The sequence below is a fragment of the Anser anser genome, assembly GCF_964211835.1.
Source record: "Anser anser genome assembly, chromosome: 5".
Classification (NCBI taxonomy): domain Eukaryota; kingdom Metazoa; phylum Chordata; class Aves; order Anseriformes; family Anatidae; genus Anser; species Anser anser.
In genome coordinates, this window is record NC_139725.1 from 33,701,742 (window position 1) to 33,720,290 (window position 18,549).

General features: G+C 38.2%; 1 protein-coding gene across 1 annotated transcript in view; it reads left to right on the forward strand.

Annotated features, from left to right (window-relative positions):
• Positions 1-18,549, forward strand: part of INO80 (INO80 complex ATPase subunit) — a 68,209-nt gene that overhangs the window by 1,031 nt on the left and 48,629 nt on the right. Inside the window, exons 2-12 of the mRNA XM_083836667.1 lie at positions 7,017-7,202; positions 8,075-8,241; positions 8,340-8,407; positions 9,887-10,048; positions 11,567-11,687; positions 12,959-13,173; positions 14,207-14,260; positions 15,773-15,976; positions 17,286-17,481; positions 17,667-17,734; positions 18,054-18,263. Of these exons, the coding sequence (XP_083692793.1) occupies positions 7,060-7,202; positions 8,075-8,241; positions 8,340-8,407; positions 9,887-10,048; positions 11,567-11,687; positions 12,959-13,173; positions 14,207-14,260; positions 15,773-15,976; positions 17,286-17,481; positions 17,667-17,734; positions 18,054-18,263 (1,608 nt within the window). The 5' untranslated portion in view covers positions 7,017-7,059. The remainder of the gene's footprint in view (positions 1-7,016; positions 7,203-8,074; positions 8,242-8,339; positions 8,408-9,886; positions 10,049-11,566; positions 11,688-12,958; positions 13,174-14,206; positions 14,261-15,772; positions 15,977-17,285; positions 17,482-17,666; positions 17,735-18,053; positions 18,264-18,549) is intronic.

Consider the following 18,549-nt stretch of genomic DNA (forward strand, 5'->3'; position numbering starts at 1 on the left):
CCTGGGCGGCCGGGAGGTGCCCTGCACATGGCACGGGGTGGGAGCCGCGGGGTCTTCAAGGCCCCTTCCCACCCGGCCCGTTCTGTCGTGCTAGTTCCTTCAGGCGAACTTCGCCGTGTGCTTTCAAAATAATTAAAACTAAAACCTCTTTTTATATTGAAGCTTATTTATGTCTGTTTCTGCAATTTTACTTTACTCTCAGACAAATCTGTCACATGGATTTGTGCAGCGCGCCTCATACAGTTACACGTCCACAAAACGCGTGAATCAGAAATACCACTTTTGCACTGTCATTCCTCTAGCACGTACACATAAGCGTAGATCCTGATACCCCCTGGTTGCCGAGGTAGTGAGCAGTGAGCGAAAAGAGCACGAGGGAGGCCTGCAGCCCGAACTCTTTCCCAATGCTTAAGAGCATTTCCTTTAATTCACTTCTGGGCATCTCTCGCTTGTACTTTATTAAAGTTGCTTAAAACCCTGCGTTGCGTTTCTTGGCTGTTTAAATGAGCAAGTTCTGCTCCGCTTGGGGATAACGTAATAAGCTGTAAATTCTGCAGCAAGCACGCTGCTTGACAAGCTAAATTACATGCTAGGGGTTGTTTTAGATGGCAAGAAGAAAATGGTCCTCTTAGAGCTTTCTTGGGCATAGTTCCCCCTCCATGGGCTGGGACGGGGGAGCAAAAACCAAACCGTCTGTCTGCAGCTCGTGGTCTGTGTACACAGCGAGGGGTGAAGCAATGTCAGAGTACGAGGGTAACAGGGTAACAGTCGGTGCGCTTGCGTAGCGCGGGGACTGGAAGCACCGTCAGAGGTCTCTTAAGTGCTGGCGGCTGCCCTTCTGGGGCAAGACGTAATCTCCCTGAGCGACTACTACGTAGTTCGATGGCTTGCCTTCTTCTGGTTAGCTTCCTGCTAGTTTAAACGTGGAAGCAGAGCTGTGACATGCCAGCTTCTGCGCTTGGTATCTCTGAAGGTGTTCTGTGATTCGCTTACGTGTGCGTGTCCAGTAAGGTTTTTGTAGAGCTGTACAGCCTTTTTTTTTTATTTTTCAATAGTCTGTGACCATTATTTCTGCAATTAGAAAATTCAGGGCCTGTGTCTCAATGGCTCTTCTCTGCGTTTAAAAGCAATTAAAAAGTGGAACGGAGATCAATGAAGTGCTGTCTCATTCCTTGGAAAGCAATATAAAACCTAGCCACAAAAGCAAATCAGCAAAGTACCATATATAGAACAGTATCTAGGTTTAACTAATTTAATTACTCAGAAAAGCAATTAAAAATGACTTCTTATCCATTTCAAACCAAAAAGGTGCAAACGTCTTCAGTTGTATATGCTTGTTGTTTATTCATTCAGCTTGAATTTAGTGGAGACTGAAGGCTTTTAAGTTCATATAAATATCCTCTCTGGTTTTTGAAAAGCAATAATCTCTTGTGTATCAAAGTTATACTTAAGAAATTTACTGCCATAAAAAGACTTCACGGGGATTATGTTTTACTTTAAGATCTGGCATATAGTGTACCACGGAGAATGGTTGTCAGTGTAACTATACGCTTATCAAAGCAAACTAAATGCTCGTCTTTTCCCTCTCAATGTTTTAGTTCTCTTCCAAGCAAAATACCTCTTCAAGCTGTTTTATGCCACCACGATTGCCTGTATTAGAGATTACATGCATATAAGGAAATTGGCAAAAACATACCAAACTGATATTACTGTACTCACATAAATTTTCCACGTAAATCTTGATTTATTCATGTGGATGTACATGTTTGTGTCAGGAGTCGTTCTGGAGACATTACTAAGACATCCTTACAGTATTCTGCTATTCTGAGGAGAGTTTGCGTGATTGATTCGTAAATTTCCTCAAGGAAAAAAAAAAAAGGATGTTAGATGTTCATTTCAGCTTGGAGAATCTCGGTGAGTTGGTGCCAAAATGCAAAACATGAAAAGACCACACAAGAAAAAATAGAGGATTGCTAAAATTGTGAGAGAAAAAAAGCGTAGAAGGTCATATTCTTGCTCCCTTGGCTTCACTTCTTCATCCTGGTCTGTGGATAAAACTTTGAATGATGTAAACAGGGATATGAGAGAGACATAATTTCCTTGTGTAAGCTGGGATTTCTGCTTTTTGTCTGTTTAAATGTGTTGCCCGTGTTCTTGCACTAGTTAGAGGGAGGAGAGGCGGGAAACTGCTTTTGTGGGCTGAAATATTTGAGCAAGTAGGTGTGCTCTCCCGCCAGCTGGTAACAGTTCATATACGTATGTGTAGTGTGTGGCAACTGAGAGAGACCCTTTGGATTAGTTTTACCTTGCTGATTTGTCTTGCGTCTTAGATTTAGTCGTAGGCTGAGAACAGGCACTGTGGATTAGCTGCTGTGCTCTACCTTGTACCTGCACGGTAGCTTGTGTTTGTGCATGAGCCCTCAGGAGTGCAATTACTGTCATTATTTGCTATAATGTTTGATGCCGGTGTTAGGCGTAAAGAAAAGAAAAAGTAATCTTCTGGGCCTTACCTGAGATGTGGAGGTGCCAGTGACTGAGGAGAAGACGACTCCGGAGAACCCATCCAAAGCAAAAATCCCTTCCAGCTGGTGGCCAGGCAGAAGTTCTGACCTGCAGCGTGCCCCTTACGGGGCTTTAAATTGATACTGGTAGCAAAAACCTGCCGGACTCCATTCAGAAATGGCCAGTAGGTATTTATTTAAACTGGGAGAGTCTACTTTTAAAGCTAAGCTGCTTCGTGAAAACACTGGTTTTGCTCCTTCGTTTGTGTAGGTTGATGGGTATAAAAATTAGAAACCTTGTTATAATGCATAAGTCCACTTTCCGAGGATGTCTTTGAAGGGTTCTTCTCCAGTGCTGGGTGTTTGCTTACTGATTAGACAGTGTGATGGACAGACTTGAAAAACAAAGTAAATGAATAAACCCCACACCTACATTAACGTGGAATTGAGCAATGCAATTTAAAGGACAAGGAGGGTGTCTTAAAAAATGAACTTAGATCTTTGAAAAAACATCATTTTGAAGGTTATTTATATGGATTTGGTAGCTGAACTCAGAACCTTGCGGTGGTATTTGACTTGTGCCTTTAATAATTGAAAGGGCCACGTGATGCAATTAAATAGTTTCAGTGTGAACTTCTGATTAGGTAAGAACGCTAAAGGATTCAAAGTGCGAGCCAGCCTGCGCAGCAGATATTTAGTTCCAAGTGCGCATTTTCTAGGCTGTTACTGCTCTGGGGGAGATGAAGGGAGAAGAGAGAAAGAAAATAACTACTGAATTTGATACTGAAACTTCAGATCAAGTTGGAGTACATCAGTAAGAAAGTTGTGATGGCAGAAGGATTACCCTGCAGCATCCAGTCATTTTACCACCTGTAACACATTATTTACCTAAATGTTACCACCAGTAATGAAAACCATTCTGAAAATCTCTCTGTTTCTCTAGTCTTGGTTTGTTTCCAAGATGGCAAGGAGAGAATATCCTCACCATATAAATCCACTGAAACAATGTCTTGGTGCAGTTTCATGACCGCTGTTCCCTACTGCAGTGGGTAGGGCTGTTGGGTGCATCCCTTTGGCTTGCTCCCCCCCCTTCTCTCGCGTCGGTATACAAGCACGTTTTGCCTTTGGAAATCTTTGTTTCTTAAAACCTAGAATGGGAACAAAAGAACAGAGAATAAAGATGGATCTCTGTTGGCTTACCAGGTTATTACTTTGATCAGGAGAGAAGCCCTGTGCGGCTGTTAGTGTATAAATAAATGAAAGCCTGAACCATTCTGTATTTAAGATGCCTCTGTAACACTGAATTTGTTTGGGGCATTTTAAAGATATTTAAGAATATTGTTAGGCTTGCCTGTGATTATTTGATTATTCAGTAGGCTGGATACCAACCAGTAACTGTTCTGAAGACAAGAGTAATTAACTTTGTGTGTACAGGAGCCTCTTGGGACAAGGAAAATAGGAAGACAAGCAAAAGCTTGTCTTCTAGGGTGAAGCATAGAGCCCTTTTACTGTGTCAGCACAAGGAGGACTTGGAGTATGGAAATGTAAGGCTTCTAGGACCGGGAAGTAACGTTTAAGAACACAGGTGTCTGAAAAAAGCGCAGACGGACAGGTACTTGGCATGTCTCGTAGCACACAACAGGTGAGTTCAGTTTGTTAAGATAGGGAATGAACGACTACGTTTGCCTACGAAGCCCGTGCGGTAGGAGCGAGCCACTTTTGAGCAAATCTCAGAGTTTTCTGGTTAGTGAACACATTGGATGGCATCACTTTTTCTTGGGGCCCTATATGCCACACAGATTAGGAAGCAGTGTTCTGCTGGGCTGTCTCTGGAGCCCTCGGGGACGCGGCCTGGTGGCAGCTCCGGGCCAGGGGCCCCTGGGCAGCTGGAGGAGCATCCAGCTGCTCCTTTTAGGTCAGGTAAATGGTTGCCTTTGCCATGCCTCCGACCCGCTTGCTGTCTGGCAGTTAAGGACTTTGCCTCAAATCTCTCTCATTATTTTTCCCTTTATTTTGCTGTTAAGCTCCTATAGTTATTTTAGGCTAAGTCTCATTGGGGTGAAAAAGAGCATATTCAGTCTGTCGTCCTCAGAAGTGATGAATCCATTTGAAGTCATGGGTGCTTACTGCCCTCTTCTAGGGACAGGAGGCAGGTTGCTTTCCTACAGTGCTACCAGGTGCTGAGTTTGGGGAAAGGGCTCTTCTGCAAAGAGCTGAGAGGCGAAGGATGCCCTGCGCTTCTGAGCAAAATCATTAGACAGTGGTTGCGTGTGGTGTTTTGGTTGGGAAACTGGAGTAACACAGCATTAACATAACTCATGCTAGTTCTTGTTTTATCACTCCTTTTCAAAACATATCTGTAAAGGGATCATCATATTTTTTCTGGTATGATACTAGGTGTTGGATCTTGCTCCTTACTATATATATCATTTTTGTTAAGCTGCTCGTAAGATACATATCAATATTGCTAATGGGAAATAAAAGTCTTTCCACCTTTCTGGTGTCCTTTTCTGTCCCTCCCACAATGATTTCTTCCATCATAAGCACAAGTTTCACGTTTCATCTCATTTTCTAACTTCTTTATTTTCTTCATGACCCTACCCTGTCTTTTGGAAGACAGTCTTTGATTTTAGGTAGTGCTTGTTTGTGGGTGGTTGTGTTTTTTTGTTTGTTTGTTTTTTTTCAGACAGTTGTTAAAAAATGTGGCACACATAGGTGAAAGTTTCTTGGAAAACACAAATCGTAATCCCTTTTTTGTACAGAAGGCTTTGGGGTGCTTTCTTCTGTCTGTTAACCTCTGCTTGAAACCTGTTTCATGACAGATGTCATTTATTCTATTTCTGTCAGGTGTAAGAAGATGTAGCATATAGAAAATTGAACCTAGATAGCTTGAGTCTAAAAGTCATTTTTAACTGAGGGCTGTTATCCTGTCTAACACCTCCTGGCATGCTGCTGTTTATTCTGTGTGAGTAAAGACATTAAATCGTGACTAGGTGTTTATTAAGAAATAATAAAATTTGCTCTTGTTCAACCACTGCTGATAGTCTCAAGGTGGTAATCGTTCTTTTGTAATATTGGAAGTTTTGAATCTGCTTTGTATATTGTTTTTTTGGGGTTAACAGACTTGGAAAATTTTAGATGCTGATTTTTGGACTGTGTACGTGGAGAGAACAATTTGAAGAGCAGATGCTCAATTTGTGTTTTCACTCGTATAACCTTAAAACAATTCACTCAGTAACAATTCAATAATTGAACAGATACAAAATCCTATGCAGTAAAATAACGTGAAGTTTACTTCAGATTTGTAGTATCTCTGAGAACTAACACAAACCAGAAGAATCCTTTAGAAGAACATTTAATCTAAATCTTTCAAAAGCTATTTTTATTTTTGTCATCCAACATGTGCAAAAGCTGTAGTTAAAGGCGCTTATTTATTAGTAAATACCATATTTATGGCATTGACAGCCTTTTCAGTTGCAGTTACAACTCTGAATTTGGAAATCAGTTAAAATTATCTTGCTGTTACTGTATCACTTATGACGTCTTTCCTAATCGAAGAAAACTACAATTCCAGTTGATGGACCTATTACTGTAACGATTGATAGGACATCTTGTGCAATAAAGAAAAGTAAAACTGCAATTGACAGAACAATAAAATGATAGCTTTGGTTTTAAAGTACATACGATGCAATACTGTGGGGTATTTTGGCGGGGGGGTAAGTCTGAGAATCCAAAGTCCTGGGAACAAATGAAAAGTCAGGAAGGCTATTTTTATTATTTGAAAAAACAAAGCTGGAGAATAGTCTAAATTTGTAAATGGAAAAAGGTTGTAATACATTGCTAATTATATATTCCTTTTTCTTTAATGAAGATAACAGTTTAGAGGGGCAGGTTTTCTGGTCAAGCATTGTAGCTTGTGCAACAGGTAGCAGCTATATTCTGAGGGCTGTAAGGCTAGCATTGCCTTTAAGTAAGGGAAAGGCCTTACAAGTATTCTGTAGACTGCAGCTGTGAACTGAATGATAAAAACAACATAAGAAAAGTATTTTTAGTATTTCCTTTCTGGAGGAAAGCAGCTTTATATACATATAAAATTCAACTAAATAATTTAATTGCACTCATTTGACTTTCATGATACACGGCTGCCTTTTTGTAAGAGTTAAATATATTTAACAGTGAAGAAAGTTTGCTTTAGATGTTCAAGGACCGGAATCATTTTACTTTCCATTTCTATGTCCTCATTTGCTAAAGCATTTGAATTATACTAGGTCAGTGCGGTGCTCATTCTTATCAAATAGCATCCACAAATTCATAATTTTGTGGTGGAAAGTTTAGTCTGAATTTCTGCTTGTTTGGTGAATATACCTATTAACTGCAACTTCAGCCTTTTTCCCCAAACTTCTTTGGTTACGTGTTAAGTATTGGCATTTGGTGTAGCTTGTGTTTTCCTACTCACCTAGTTTTTTCTTGTTGGAGGTGGCAGTGATGACGATGGTTGTTGTTTCCTCTTGACAGCTGTGTGTTCCGAGGCGTCTGTGCATGAGGAGAAGTTTGTTCTATGGCCTCGGAGCTGGGCGCCAGGGAGGATGGCAGCTGCTCAGAGCTGGCAAAACCCCTCTATCTGCAATATCTGGAGAAAGCTCTGCAGTTGGATCAGTTTTTACGACAGACATCTGCCATCTTTAACAGGAGTATATCCAGGTACCCAAACCTTCTCATTAGGATTACCAAGGACAGACAAGCATTTTTATAATATTGTTCCCCGGCAACACCGTAGTAGGGGGTTTATTAGTGACTTGCTCATTATAAACTCATTTCCTGTAAACATTTTGCACTATAGTTTTTACTTCACATTGATAATCAGCATATTGTCAGCCCAGGTTCAACTTGGCAAGATGTTTTAAAGCTCTTTCATAGTTGAGTGGCCAAAACTTTCTTTGCCAGCAAAAAATAGGATGAGCAAGCATTAAGTTGATTTTTCAGGGAACTGGCACGTAGCCTTAAGCAAAATGCAGACTGTGTTCTCGGATGCAGCATTTATACGACAGTAGGTTGTACCACTGAGAAGTGAGTCATCAGAGGTACACTTCTGTCCCAAAACAACTTACATTTAATTTCATCAGTGTTTTGGAACTGCAGACTTACAGAACTGTAAAGTGTGTGAGTAATAGATAACAGGTGTATTACAGGCATGTAATAAGATCCACACGAGGAGCAGAGGGGAAAAAAAATGCCTTATATCTTTCACATGTACGGTAGTGCTGAGAATGACAGTGTTGTGCTTTGGTTTGACTCAACACTTAGTTTCTTGGTTAGTTCATGCTCTTCAAATTAAAGAATCTAGTTAGAGACTGGGGGTGTGGGTTGATAGCGTAGCCAGACTGGTCTGATCATTAACTGCTCCTGAGAAGGAAATTATTAACAGTCCTATTTCTAACGTGTAGACTTAAAGCTGAGGCTGACTCAGTTCTCAGGCTTCCAAGCAAATGGCTGCATGGAAGGAAAGTTGCGTTTGTGCCTCCTATTTTGTATATTTTCCTTTTGTTGTCACCGTATTATGTATCTTCTTGCAGTGATGAAAGTGAGGACGGATTGGATGACAATCCTTTGCTGCCTCAATCTGGGGATCCCCTGATGCAAGTTAAGGAAGAGCCTCCAAACTCTTTGCTTGGGGAATCTTCTGGAGTAGGAAATTCTGGGATGCTGAACACACATTCCCTGAATGGAGTATTGCAGCCAGGTAGTCATCCACTAAGTTCAATCTCTGCTTACTTTGTGGTAAGCTGGGAAAAGCATAATTTCTTAGGAAATTTGTTATCTTTTTTTTTCTCTAAACAGAACCAAAGTCTGAAAAAGGGAGCTTGTATAACTTTTCTAAGCTGAAGAAAAGCAGAAAGTGGCTGAAGGTAAGAATATTGCAAAGAAAAGCAGCTGTTAGGAGATCTGAGGAGGGTCCCAGTTAATACCTTGTTGACAGTGGTAAATGAGGGATTCTGTCTTATCATTTGGTGTAGATCGTGGAGATCCAAACATGTAAGAAAGTAGCAGAAAAAAGTTGAGCACAGGTCAGAGCATTACCTCAAATGAAATTGGCAAATACAGTAAGTTTACAGTAAGCTTATTTGTTCCCATCTCAGTAGTCCATTTAATTTTACTTTACATGTAAGCTATTTCTAAGCTACCAAGAGCTTAGAAAGCTAGACAAATGTGTTTAAGAGCTGCCCTAAATGATCTGACGCAGTTTTAATTGATGCAAAATATCATGTTGAAGAAGAAGCCTAAGGTGATACAGAAATGTATTAATATTTGATATCTTGCTGAAAAGAGGCCTTCAAAGGAATTCTTTACAAATATCTTGTACTATATTGGTCTGTTTGCTGCACTATTTTTTGAAGTAACTGGAGTTAGACTAATGTCCCTTGCTAAGAAGAAATCGATGTGTTTTTTTTGTTTTGTTTTGTTTTTCTTTCTACATTAAAAAAAACACTGACCAAAGTTTAAAAAAAAAGACATTCTACAGAGACTTCTCATCTTAGAAACATGGAGAAAGAAGAAAATGTGATGGTTGATAATAAGTATTGTTAAGATCTTGAGTAGAACAAAATAGAATTACAGTCTCTAGATTTAAGGCTTTCATTTTCATCAGGTAGTGAAATGGACAGTAGACATTTCAGTTTTGGTAGCAGCAGCATTTTAGTTAAATTTCAGAGAGTATACATTCAGTAGCGTGAAGTAATTGTAGTGCACTATACAAATTACGGTGAGCTATTATGAAGTACATTAAATGGAAATTTGGGACTGAGCTGAAAGTTTGTTTCTGAAGATGTACTCAGTACAAGGCCCGGATGAGGAAGGAAAGAGAGAGTAGAAAGGTGGCATTATGCCATCTTTGCCTTCTCATTGTACTGCAGCCTTCTCTAGTTAGCAAAAACAGCTTGCCAAGAGGTCAGTTGAGAGCCAAACCTGGTACAGGTGGTAGAATAGCAGGTCAGGCTGTACAAATGGTGTAGCAAAGCACCTGCAACCATGTGGCATAAAATACCCCTGCTTGTATCCTGATTTTTCTCACTGCTGGAAAGAATCTTCCAAGATTAGGAGCATCTGCGGTGGGTTTTAAAGTATCTTAATTTTAATTAAACTTACGGAAAACTACCTCCCTGAAAATCAGAAAACTTGCATTTGATTAACTGCTAAACAGTATTGTATGTCAGAAAATGATTTTCCATTTGAGGCATTTCAGATGTAAGACACTTTGTAAAGGCTGAGTGTTGTGGCTGGGCCAGGTCTGCCGGCTCTTTATTAGATAAAGGCTCAAGAGCATTCTGCATAAATAAACCGTACAGGGACTTGTGAGTGTTAAATTAGTCTCTGTTTATTCTTGTTAGAGTATCCTTCTGAGCGATGACTCCAGTGACACAGATTCACCAAGTGATGAGGATGGAGAGGATGAAGAAGAATTTTCTCTTTCAAGGGAGGAGCTTCACAATATGCTGCGATTACACAAATATAAGAAACTACATCAAAGTAAATATAGCAAAGACAAAGAGGTAAAAATCCAGAACTTTTGTATTTCCTTGATTTTTATTCTCTCTTTCAGTTGCGTTTTTTTAACTGCTTTTACCTTTTTCTGAAAAATGATAACATTTTGTGGACTAGAAAATACCCTAATGTTTGATGAACTAGAACAATCTACTATCAGTTTCAGACAAGGGTTATTTAATTAGTTATGTACAGATTGAAAAGCTGTTGATCCCTTATGCTGAGAATCTCTTGATAGCTTACATAGGTAGTATAGGTACACATGTACACATAGCTTCTGCAACACTTGTTGTGTTCGTTAGAGCAAATGTAGAGTGCTAGATTTGGATGATGCATACCAAAACTGAGATGCCATGGGTTTCAAGTCTACAATTAAACCTAAAGCAGTATATTTGCATCATCATCAAGGCAGCAAGTAGTAAGGTGATGTTTACCTTCTTGAAAGAGAGTTCTTTACTGTTTTGTGTAATTCTTTTGAGTTTTACTTGACTTGATTTTTTGCCTTACCTTTCCTTTCTATTTTAGATTTTCTTCTCATGTTCTTTTTTTCCTCTTCCTCATAAGAAAATATCCTGCTGCATTTCTACATTTTTCGATATTGTGCCAAGTTTTGACTATTTTGATTCTAATAATGTATTTCTTTGAATTACAAGAGCTTTGGCAAAAAAAATAATTACTGTTTTGAATTGTGCCAGAAAGTGGGTCTCAGATGAAAGAAGTCATCCTATTCTGCTATCACAAGATGTGTATGAAACAAAAATTTGTCATTGCTTTGAAATTTCTCCAAAAGAGTGGAGAAATAGTTTTCCCACCCAAGTCTTTGCTTGTGTCCACTTCTTTTCTTTGCTTTCTCATTAACTTTTAAACCCAGATTGTGTTGGCTTCTCTTGAAATACTACGTAACTACACAAACATTCATACATCCAGTTTTCAGATAGGTCGTAATTTTCATGTTTATATGTAACCTCTATATAATTCTTTAATATTTTAGCTGAATATTGCTTTGAATATACTTTTTTTTTTTTTTTTAAGAATCTGCAACCTGCTGAGGCAGCTATACTTTTACTAGATAATATTCAAGTTGTTTGTTCCTGTGGAAATCTTTTAAATGCCTTTTATCTAAACTCATCCTTTGTTATCCTTTGGCATGATCAAGTAGGACATGTATGTGATTTGGGAATGCAAGCAAAACAAAGAGGAAGTCCTTGATGGGGCCGTTGTCCATAACGTGCTGCCTTCCTGGGCAGCACCTGTATAGAGCAGTATGTTTTGAAAGTGTAAGCTTCACTGCCCGTTCTTCCCTTCTTATTTGACTGAGCGGGTTTGATTCCTTATGTAGAACATTGGAGCTACCTCTGTACACAAAGTGGTTTCACTTTGGACACTCCAATCCTTGATAACAATGCTAAATATGGAGATGCATGTTTACTGATCTCTTATTTACAATCAAAATGTGAACTTATCTCCTATCTCTGTTATCTGCTATATCTGGTTTCCATGAGTGTGCTCATTTACATCCACTTCAGTTGCAGCAATATCAGTACTACAGTGCGGGATTGCTGTCTACACATGACCCTTACTATGAGCAGCAGCGCCACCTGCTAGGGCCCAAGAAAAAGAAGTTTAAAGAGGAGAAAAAATTAAAAGGTAAAGTCACTAACCTTGTGTTTTCAAATGATTGCTGTGATTTAAGCTCCTTTCCTGTATTATTTGTTTTGAATAAACATAAATGCTCAAAACCTTTGAATTTTGCATGGAAAGCTAATAGCCAGTTCTGTCAAAGAAAGATCATCAGAAAATACTGTGCTTTATTGTCTGACCTCTAGAGAGTTAGGGTAAAAATGGGTAGTATAAATTGAAAGTTCATGGCTTTAGATTTTCTTTGTAGACCTCTGGATCTAGAATGAAATTGTCATGTAATAAATACTTCATAGTTCTCAACGGTCTTGGTAGTGTTTCAGAATCCATAAATATTGTTGTGTATCATGGTTCATTTGTTCTTTTTTTTTTTTTTTGAAAACATGATAGTTTCTTGAAAAAAAGTAAGAAGCTATCCAGTACCTGATACAGTTATTCATGAATGAGTAATTCTAGTGACATGGAAATAATAGGAAGTGAGATTGTTTTTGGAAATTAGAGGGAACTTAGAATTGATGTCCAAAATGAGTTAAAATAGAATTACTTCTGTAACCTCTCAGCTGGAGTTTCTCAGATGCATGTTTGGTGAGAAGTACAGTTTCCTTTCTTGTTTGTGCTGGCAGCATCTGTTGATCTGTAAGGAGGAAGGAAGAGAAGGCTGTGAACTGTCAGTGTAAGGTAGATTCTAGTGCAAGTACTTTAGTTTGAGCTGGTTTTTTTTGTTGTTGTTTTTTAAGGAGATTATTTTGGACTTACCTTCTTACTTCCTGTCTATCTGCAAGTTCCTTTAATGTTCATTTTTTTTCTCCTCTATTCTTGTAGCATCCATGGTTTTGCATGCTCTCAAAGAGTATTTTTAATATCTGATAATAGTGTCTGGTAGTTCCCTCTGAAAGCTGTATCTGCAGTAAGAGATAACATGCCAGTCTCTTTAATGGCAAGTTTGGTTTGAAACTTACCCTACCAAATGCTGATGTTGTTACCTTTAGATGTATTATCTTTACGTGTCTTGAATAAAATTTTACCACAGAACAAGAAGCACTATACCAGCTCCTAGGGTGTGTTTCCATGCAGGGAAACATGCCATAGGAATTAGTTTCAAAACAAAGAAGTAAGTGGATGGTACTAGAATTGGCAAGCATGGATAAGTTTGGCTTTTTGTTGGTTCCATGCAAAAATTGGCTAGGATAGCTTACTTAGGACACATGTCTGACTAAATGTGGAAGTTCCCAAATACAGGCTTAAAAAAAAAAGACTTCATGATCATTGTTTTCATGCAGGCAAGTTGAAAAAAGTAAAGAAAAAGAGGAGACGGGATGAAGATCTCTCTTCAGAGGAGTCACCACGACGCCACCATCACCAGACCAAAGTTTTTGCCAAGTTTTCTCATGATACGCCACCACCTGGGTCCAAGAAAAAGCATTTGACTATTGAACAACTTAATGCTCGTCGGCGGAAAGTGTGGCTTAGCATTGTTAAAAAGGAGTTGCCAAAGGTGAGCTTGGCTAGTGGCACTGCATTAGTGATGATAACAAGAAAGTGAGATAGAAAATTAATTCAGTGGAGAGGTGACACTTGGAAAACTAGAGTAAAGTGAGAGCTGATTTTCTGGTGGTCATCAATGGCCACGCTGATATGCTGGGATCTGTAAGCAAACTGCAGTTCTAATTTCTTATCACCAATGGTATCTGAGTGGATCATGCAGTGCTTTGCCACTACTTTCGTTTGGCTATCCAACCCCTTTCTATGAACAGCACATTAAACTCGAGCAGGTACTCCCACTAATCTGCAGGATAGCTATGTAATGCAAACCAGTATCTTGGTCTTGTGCTAAGTTCAGGAGAGGCATTTCCAATCATTACAGCCTGTATATTTTTTGAAACTTAGTTCAGAAACAGCCTAGGGAAAACTTTGTCATTTACAGGAGAAGCTTTAGGCACGTTTGTGATAGCTTGGTTCACTATCACTAGTTCTCTGATATGTCATCAGTGGACCTTAAAACCTGCTTTTGGGTGTACACTGTTAACAGACTTTGAATTTCTAGCAAGTTGAGTATGACTGATGGCTGTATCATCCTTTATGGACTTATATACCAGGCAAAGGATAGGTGCAATGTGCCAGACCTTGTATTTTCAAAAGACTGATTTTGGTGATGTGAACAACATGGGATCTACATTAACTCTTAATATATTTGGGAAACAGTGGAAACATCTTTTGTTTAAGTGATGACAGTTGAATAGAAGAGCCCTATTTTGCAGAAGTAATAATTAAAGAAATCTTCCTGAAAACGGAGATGTTTTACATGCTTCCTTTAGGAGCTGGAGTATATTTATGCATGCCTTTGACTATGAAGGATGAAAGATGTTTCCATCAAAATCAAAAATAGTTACAGAACATGTACTCAATTATACAATAAAGTGCATGACTGAGGTTGACAGGTGTTAACAGCTAAAGAATGCATAGTGATATTTTAAAATACTGTAAAACTATTATCCTTTAAGTAATTTTAAGCTGGTGTTCTTTTATAGGCATACAAACAAAAAGCCTCAGCACGCAACCTTTTCCTAACCAACAGCAAAAAGGTGAGTGTTCTGCTTTATGGTGATTCTTGTATTGAATGTAATAAGCAAGTTGTAACCTCTTTGTTTCTTACAACACTGACTATACTGGCGGGACAGTATAGGAGAAAGAACTGTATATAAGTAATTTATATACAGCTTTTCAATTGTAGATGTGTTATTTTGGTGTGTTTAATAAGCAATAGAGGAAACAAGCAACATAAATTTCTTAAGTATTTTTGGTTTTCATAACATTTAGTTTATTAATTTTTAATTAACTTATGTTCGATACAATAAACTTACAATAAGACTTTGGTACGCTTTGTCGGCTTTTGAACTGCCCATCCACTAGTTAGAATTTGTTGTTTTAAGCATTGTTTAAATCAGAAGGGCTCTTGGAAGTATTAAATGTGTTCATAGTCTCAACTTCTATATAAGTTTAAAAATAGAAAAAAAAATCTGCTTAAATGATTGCCAAAGAAATTTATCTCCTCATCAGAGTATTATCTGAGAAGTGTCATTGTTTCTACCTAGAAGGCTTTATTGTAGGAACATTTGGTAATACTTTTCTGAGCATTTTTTAAGTGTTATGTTCAAGTGCCTGATTGATTTATATGGCTAATGAAAAAGTAATTAAGCATATGGCTGAGAATCGCCAGATGCAAGATGATGTAGGAAACTTACATTCCATATACGCCTTACTAAGAAAGGGAGCATTTTCTCTCTCAGGGATGCAGAAAACAGGACCTCCTTCACTGTAGGTAGGTTCTTCTGTGGGTGTCCTTGCCAGAGACTGAATTTCTTTTTGATGTCTGAGCAAATAGTCTGTGATTATTGTGTTTGTAGGTATCACAAATTGCCTGTTATACAAGTGAGTGATGCAGCAGACTTAAAGGTTTTGAAATTGCACTCTTTTCTGCTTTGTTTTCATTTTGTTTGATCATTTGAAATCTGTGTGATGGAATTGTTGATGTGCAAATTTTAGTGGAGGAAAAAAACAACTGTCACAAACATCAAACCCAGCAATTTTGGCCATTTTGACAGTGACATTAATTTATGTATACTAGAATGAAAAATGACATTGTATTATGCTTCTTTATGAGATGGTGAGAAAATTGTAGGATACTCCCCCACTTTCCAGTGTATTAACATGTGAATGCAATTGTGTGCTGCCAATATTGCCATTGTAGCAGCCTTATTAAAACAGCGAGAAAGAGCGGGTACCACAGAAAAATGGAATAGAGGAGTCAGAGATGCAGGTCTCCCTGAGTTCCCTTCAAGGACCTATCCACCAGATCAATCCTTTAAGTATCAAGCCATGCTGCAGCTGTCTTTGGATTTGTATGCATCTCAGGAAGTTTTTGAAAGTTCATGTTGTCTCACACCGTTTCAAAAGCATTACTGCTGAGCGAAGTATCATAGTCTTTCTCTTTTGAAGGAAAAGACTTGGTTGTAATTAAATTTGATGTTGTGTATTGCTGGCTTTCTCTAAATCTGCCCATTTTTCTTATGTATCCAAACCTCATTTCTCCCTAGCTTGCCCATCAGTGCATGAGGGAGGTACGTCGAGCTGCTCTCCAGGCCCAGAAAAACTGTAAGGAAACTCTGCCACGGGCACGTCGTCTTACCAAGGAGATGCTTCTCTACTGGAAAAAGTATGAAAAAGTAGAAAAAGAACATCGGAAACGAGCTGAGAAAGAGGCTCTGGAACAACGCAAGCTGGATGAGGAGATGAGAGAGGTACAGCAAAACTACAAAATGCTGATAATTCATCTCCTGAGGAGACACGGAAGTGATTAAATGATTTGAGTTTCTAAATCTGGACCACCAAATTCAGATATTTGTTCAGTTTCAGTGGTATTCCATCTATTTCTTCTGCTATCTTAAAATTTTTTACATAATTCTTCTGACATTAGCCAGAGGTGGTAAGCCTTTGAACTACTTAAATTCTTTATAAGTGAGTGAAATAGAGGAAGGAATTAGACAAACAGCATGTGTCTTGCTGACACATACATAACTCAGTGTTACTAAGTGCCAGCCTTTTGTGATGATTTGCTCATCATTCTGAATCCAGAAGGCAAACCATCTTTTTGTTCACGTTTTTCCCCCCTATTGTAAACACGTCATAATTTGTACGTGCCTTCTGTATGGTACTTGCAGAAATTGTTAGCAGAACTGTTGGGGCATACAGAGTTGAGAATTTTTATGTGATCACTTTTGGGTTGGTCAAGTGACTGATTCATGGACTCTTTAAAAGAGTGGTAAGGGTATAATTTAAGAAAAAAAAAAAACTTCATTGCCAAAGTTCTCTGGTGAATTATGGTTGTTACCTTACATGTGCAGTGATGAGCTGAGGTTGAATCTTCAAAATACCTTATGGTTAGTTTTACGCTTAAGCCGTTAGATCATGTTTTTATGTATAGTGCTTCTCTCAATTCTTGAAAATTTGTAGATACTTCGTGATGGTTTCAACTGGCTTATATTAATGGACAAATTCCACTGTATCATTTTTTAGCTAGAACCTAAGAATGAACAGTTTCTGCAACATCTTGCTGAACCCTGGACAATGATAATATCTCAGCAGTATGCATTTCACGTGTTCTTTCACAGTTCTCTGTACTATTAAAAACCAGAACGTTGGAGTTACCTGCTGTGATTGTCCTGAGGGTTTTTTTAGCTGCTTGGTTCATCTACTGTAGACCTCTATACTGCTGTTTAGTTTTGTAAATCTTTCGATTTTCCAGTGTGCATAAAACTTTTAAAAAAACTTTTAAACTTTCTTTCAGGAGATTATGGTATTCTTTGCCATGATTCCTGAATTTAAAAGAACATTTCATTTACAGCAATTTTATATTTTAATATAGGTGTTTGTGGTTGGTGGTGTTTCTGTTTTCAACTAATATTCTAGAATTTTGATATCAAAGTGATGTATAATACAATCTAGATTAATTGTTGATATTTTATTAGATTAAAACATTTTTTCTTGAACTATATTTTATTCTGTTTTTACCCCTTCATCTTTTTTTTTTTGTAAATGCTCTTTTCTTAGGCTAAGAGGCAGCAGAGAAAACTTAACTTCCTGATCACACAAACTGAATTATATGCCCATTTTATGAGTCGTAAACGAGATATTGGACATGACGGAATACAGGAAGAAATCCTACGCAAACTGGAAGACAGCTCTACCCAAAGGCAAATTGATATTGGTGGTGGAGTAGTGGTCAACATCACCCAGGAAGATTATGGTAAGCAATTCATGCACAATCCTTCCTTTGCACTCTTGGAATTTACTGTACTATGTGCATTCTTATGCAAATTTACCATTTCAAGCACAAAATTCTTCTGTAATTACTGGAATTTATCTGTTTTTTTTTTTTTTAATTTGGGTGATTAATTCTGCAGAGCTCTAACGTGAAGATGTTGTTTTCAGATAGTAACTATTACAAGGCCCAAGCTCTGAAGAATGCTGAGGATGCTTACCAGATTCATCAGGCACGGGTATGTATTTTTTGGATCCATGAAGTAAACAGAAAGCAGAGTACTTGGTAGAGGCCCCAAAAACAGGATCTTTAATAGCAGCCAAATCAAGTAGATCAAGTTTAGATCTCGGGTACCAGATCTAAACTTGGTTCTGTTGCCCCTTTCTGTGCTTAAACAGGTAGAAAAACAAGAGATAAAGATTTGGGATATGGGAGCAGGTTCATCTGGTTTTAAGATACCCTATGTCTTAATGGGAAGTGTAAAGCCTTTTACTGTACAATTTCTTGTTAAGTTAATATGTCCATCATCTTATGCATATTTTCCTCTTCCTGTTTAGACCAGATCATTTGATGAAGATGCAAAGGAAAGTCGGGCAGCTGCTTTACGGGCTGCTAACAAGTCTGGTACTGGCTTTGGAGAGAGCTACAGTTTAGCAAATCCATCTATCCGTGCAGGGGAAGATATTCCACAGCCTACTATTTTCAATGGGAAACTGAAAGGTTACCAACTGAAAGGCATGAATTGGCTGGCCAACCTATATGAGCAGGTATCTTAGTACCTCTTGCAAATTTTTAAAAATTCTAGAAGAATTCATGTAACTTGGTCAAAAAAAAAAACTATTTTAAAAAATAGACCACATACTGTATTTGTAATGTCTTTAGAAGAAAAGAACATGTTATGTAAACCACTTACCAGTATTCTTGAATTATTTAGGAAGTAACAACCTTGAATGGGACATTAATTTTGAGATTCTTTATGTGGACATTTATACAAATGTTTATCACCTAGGTTATACACTGAGGGGACTTCTGCTGCTCCATGTTATATACAAT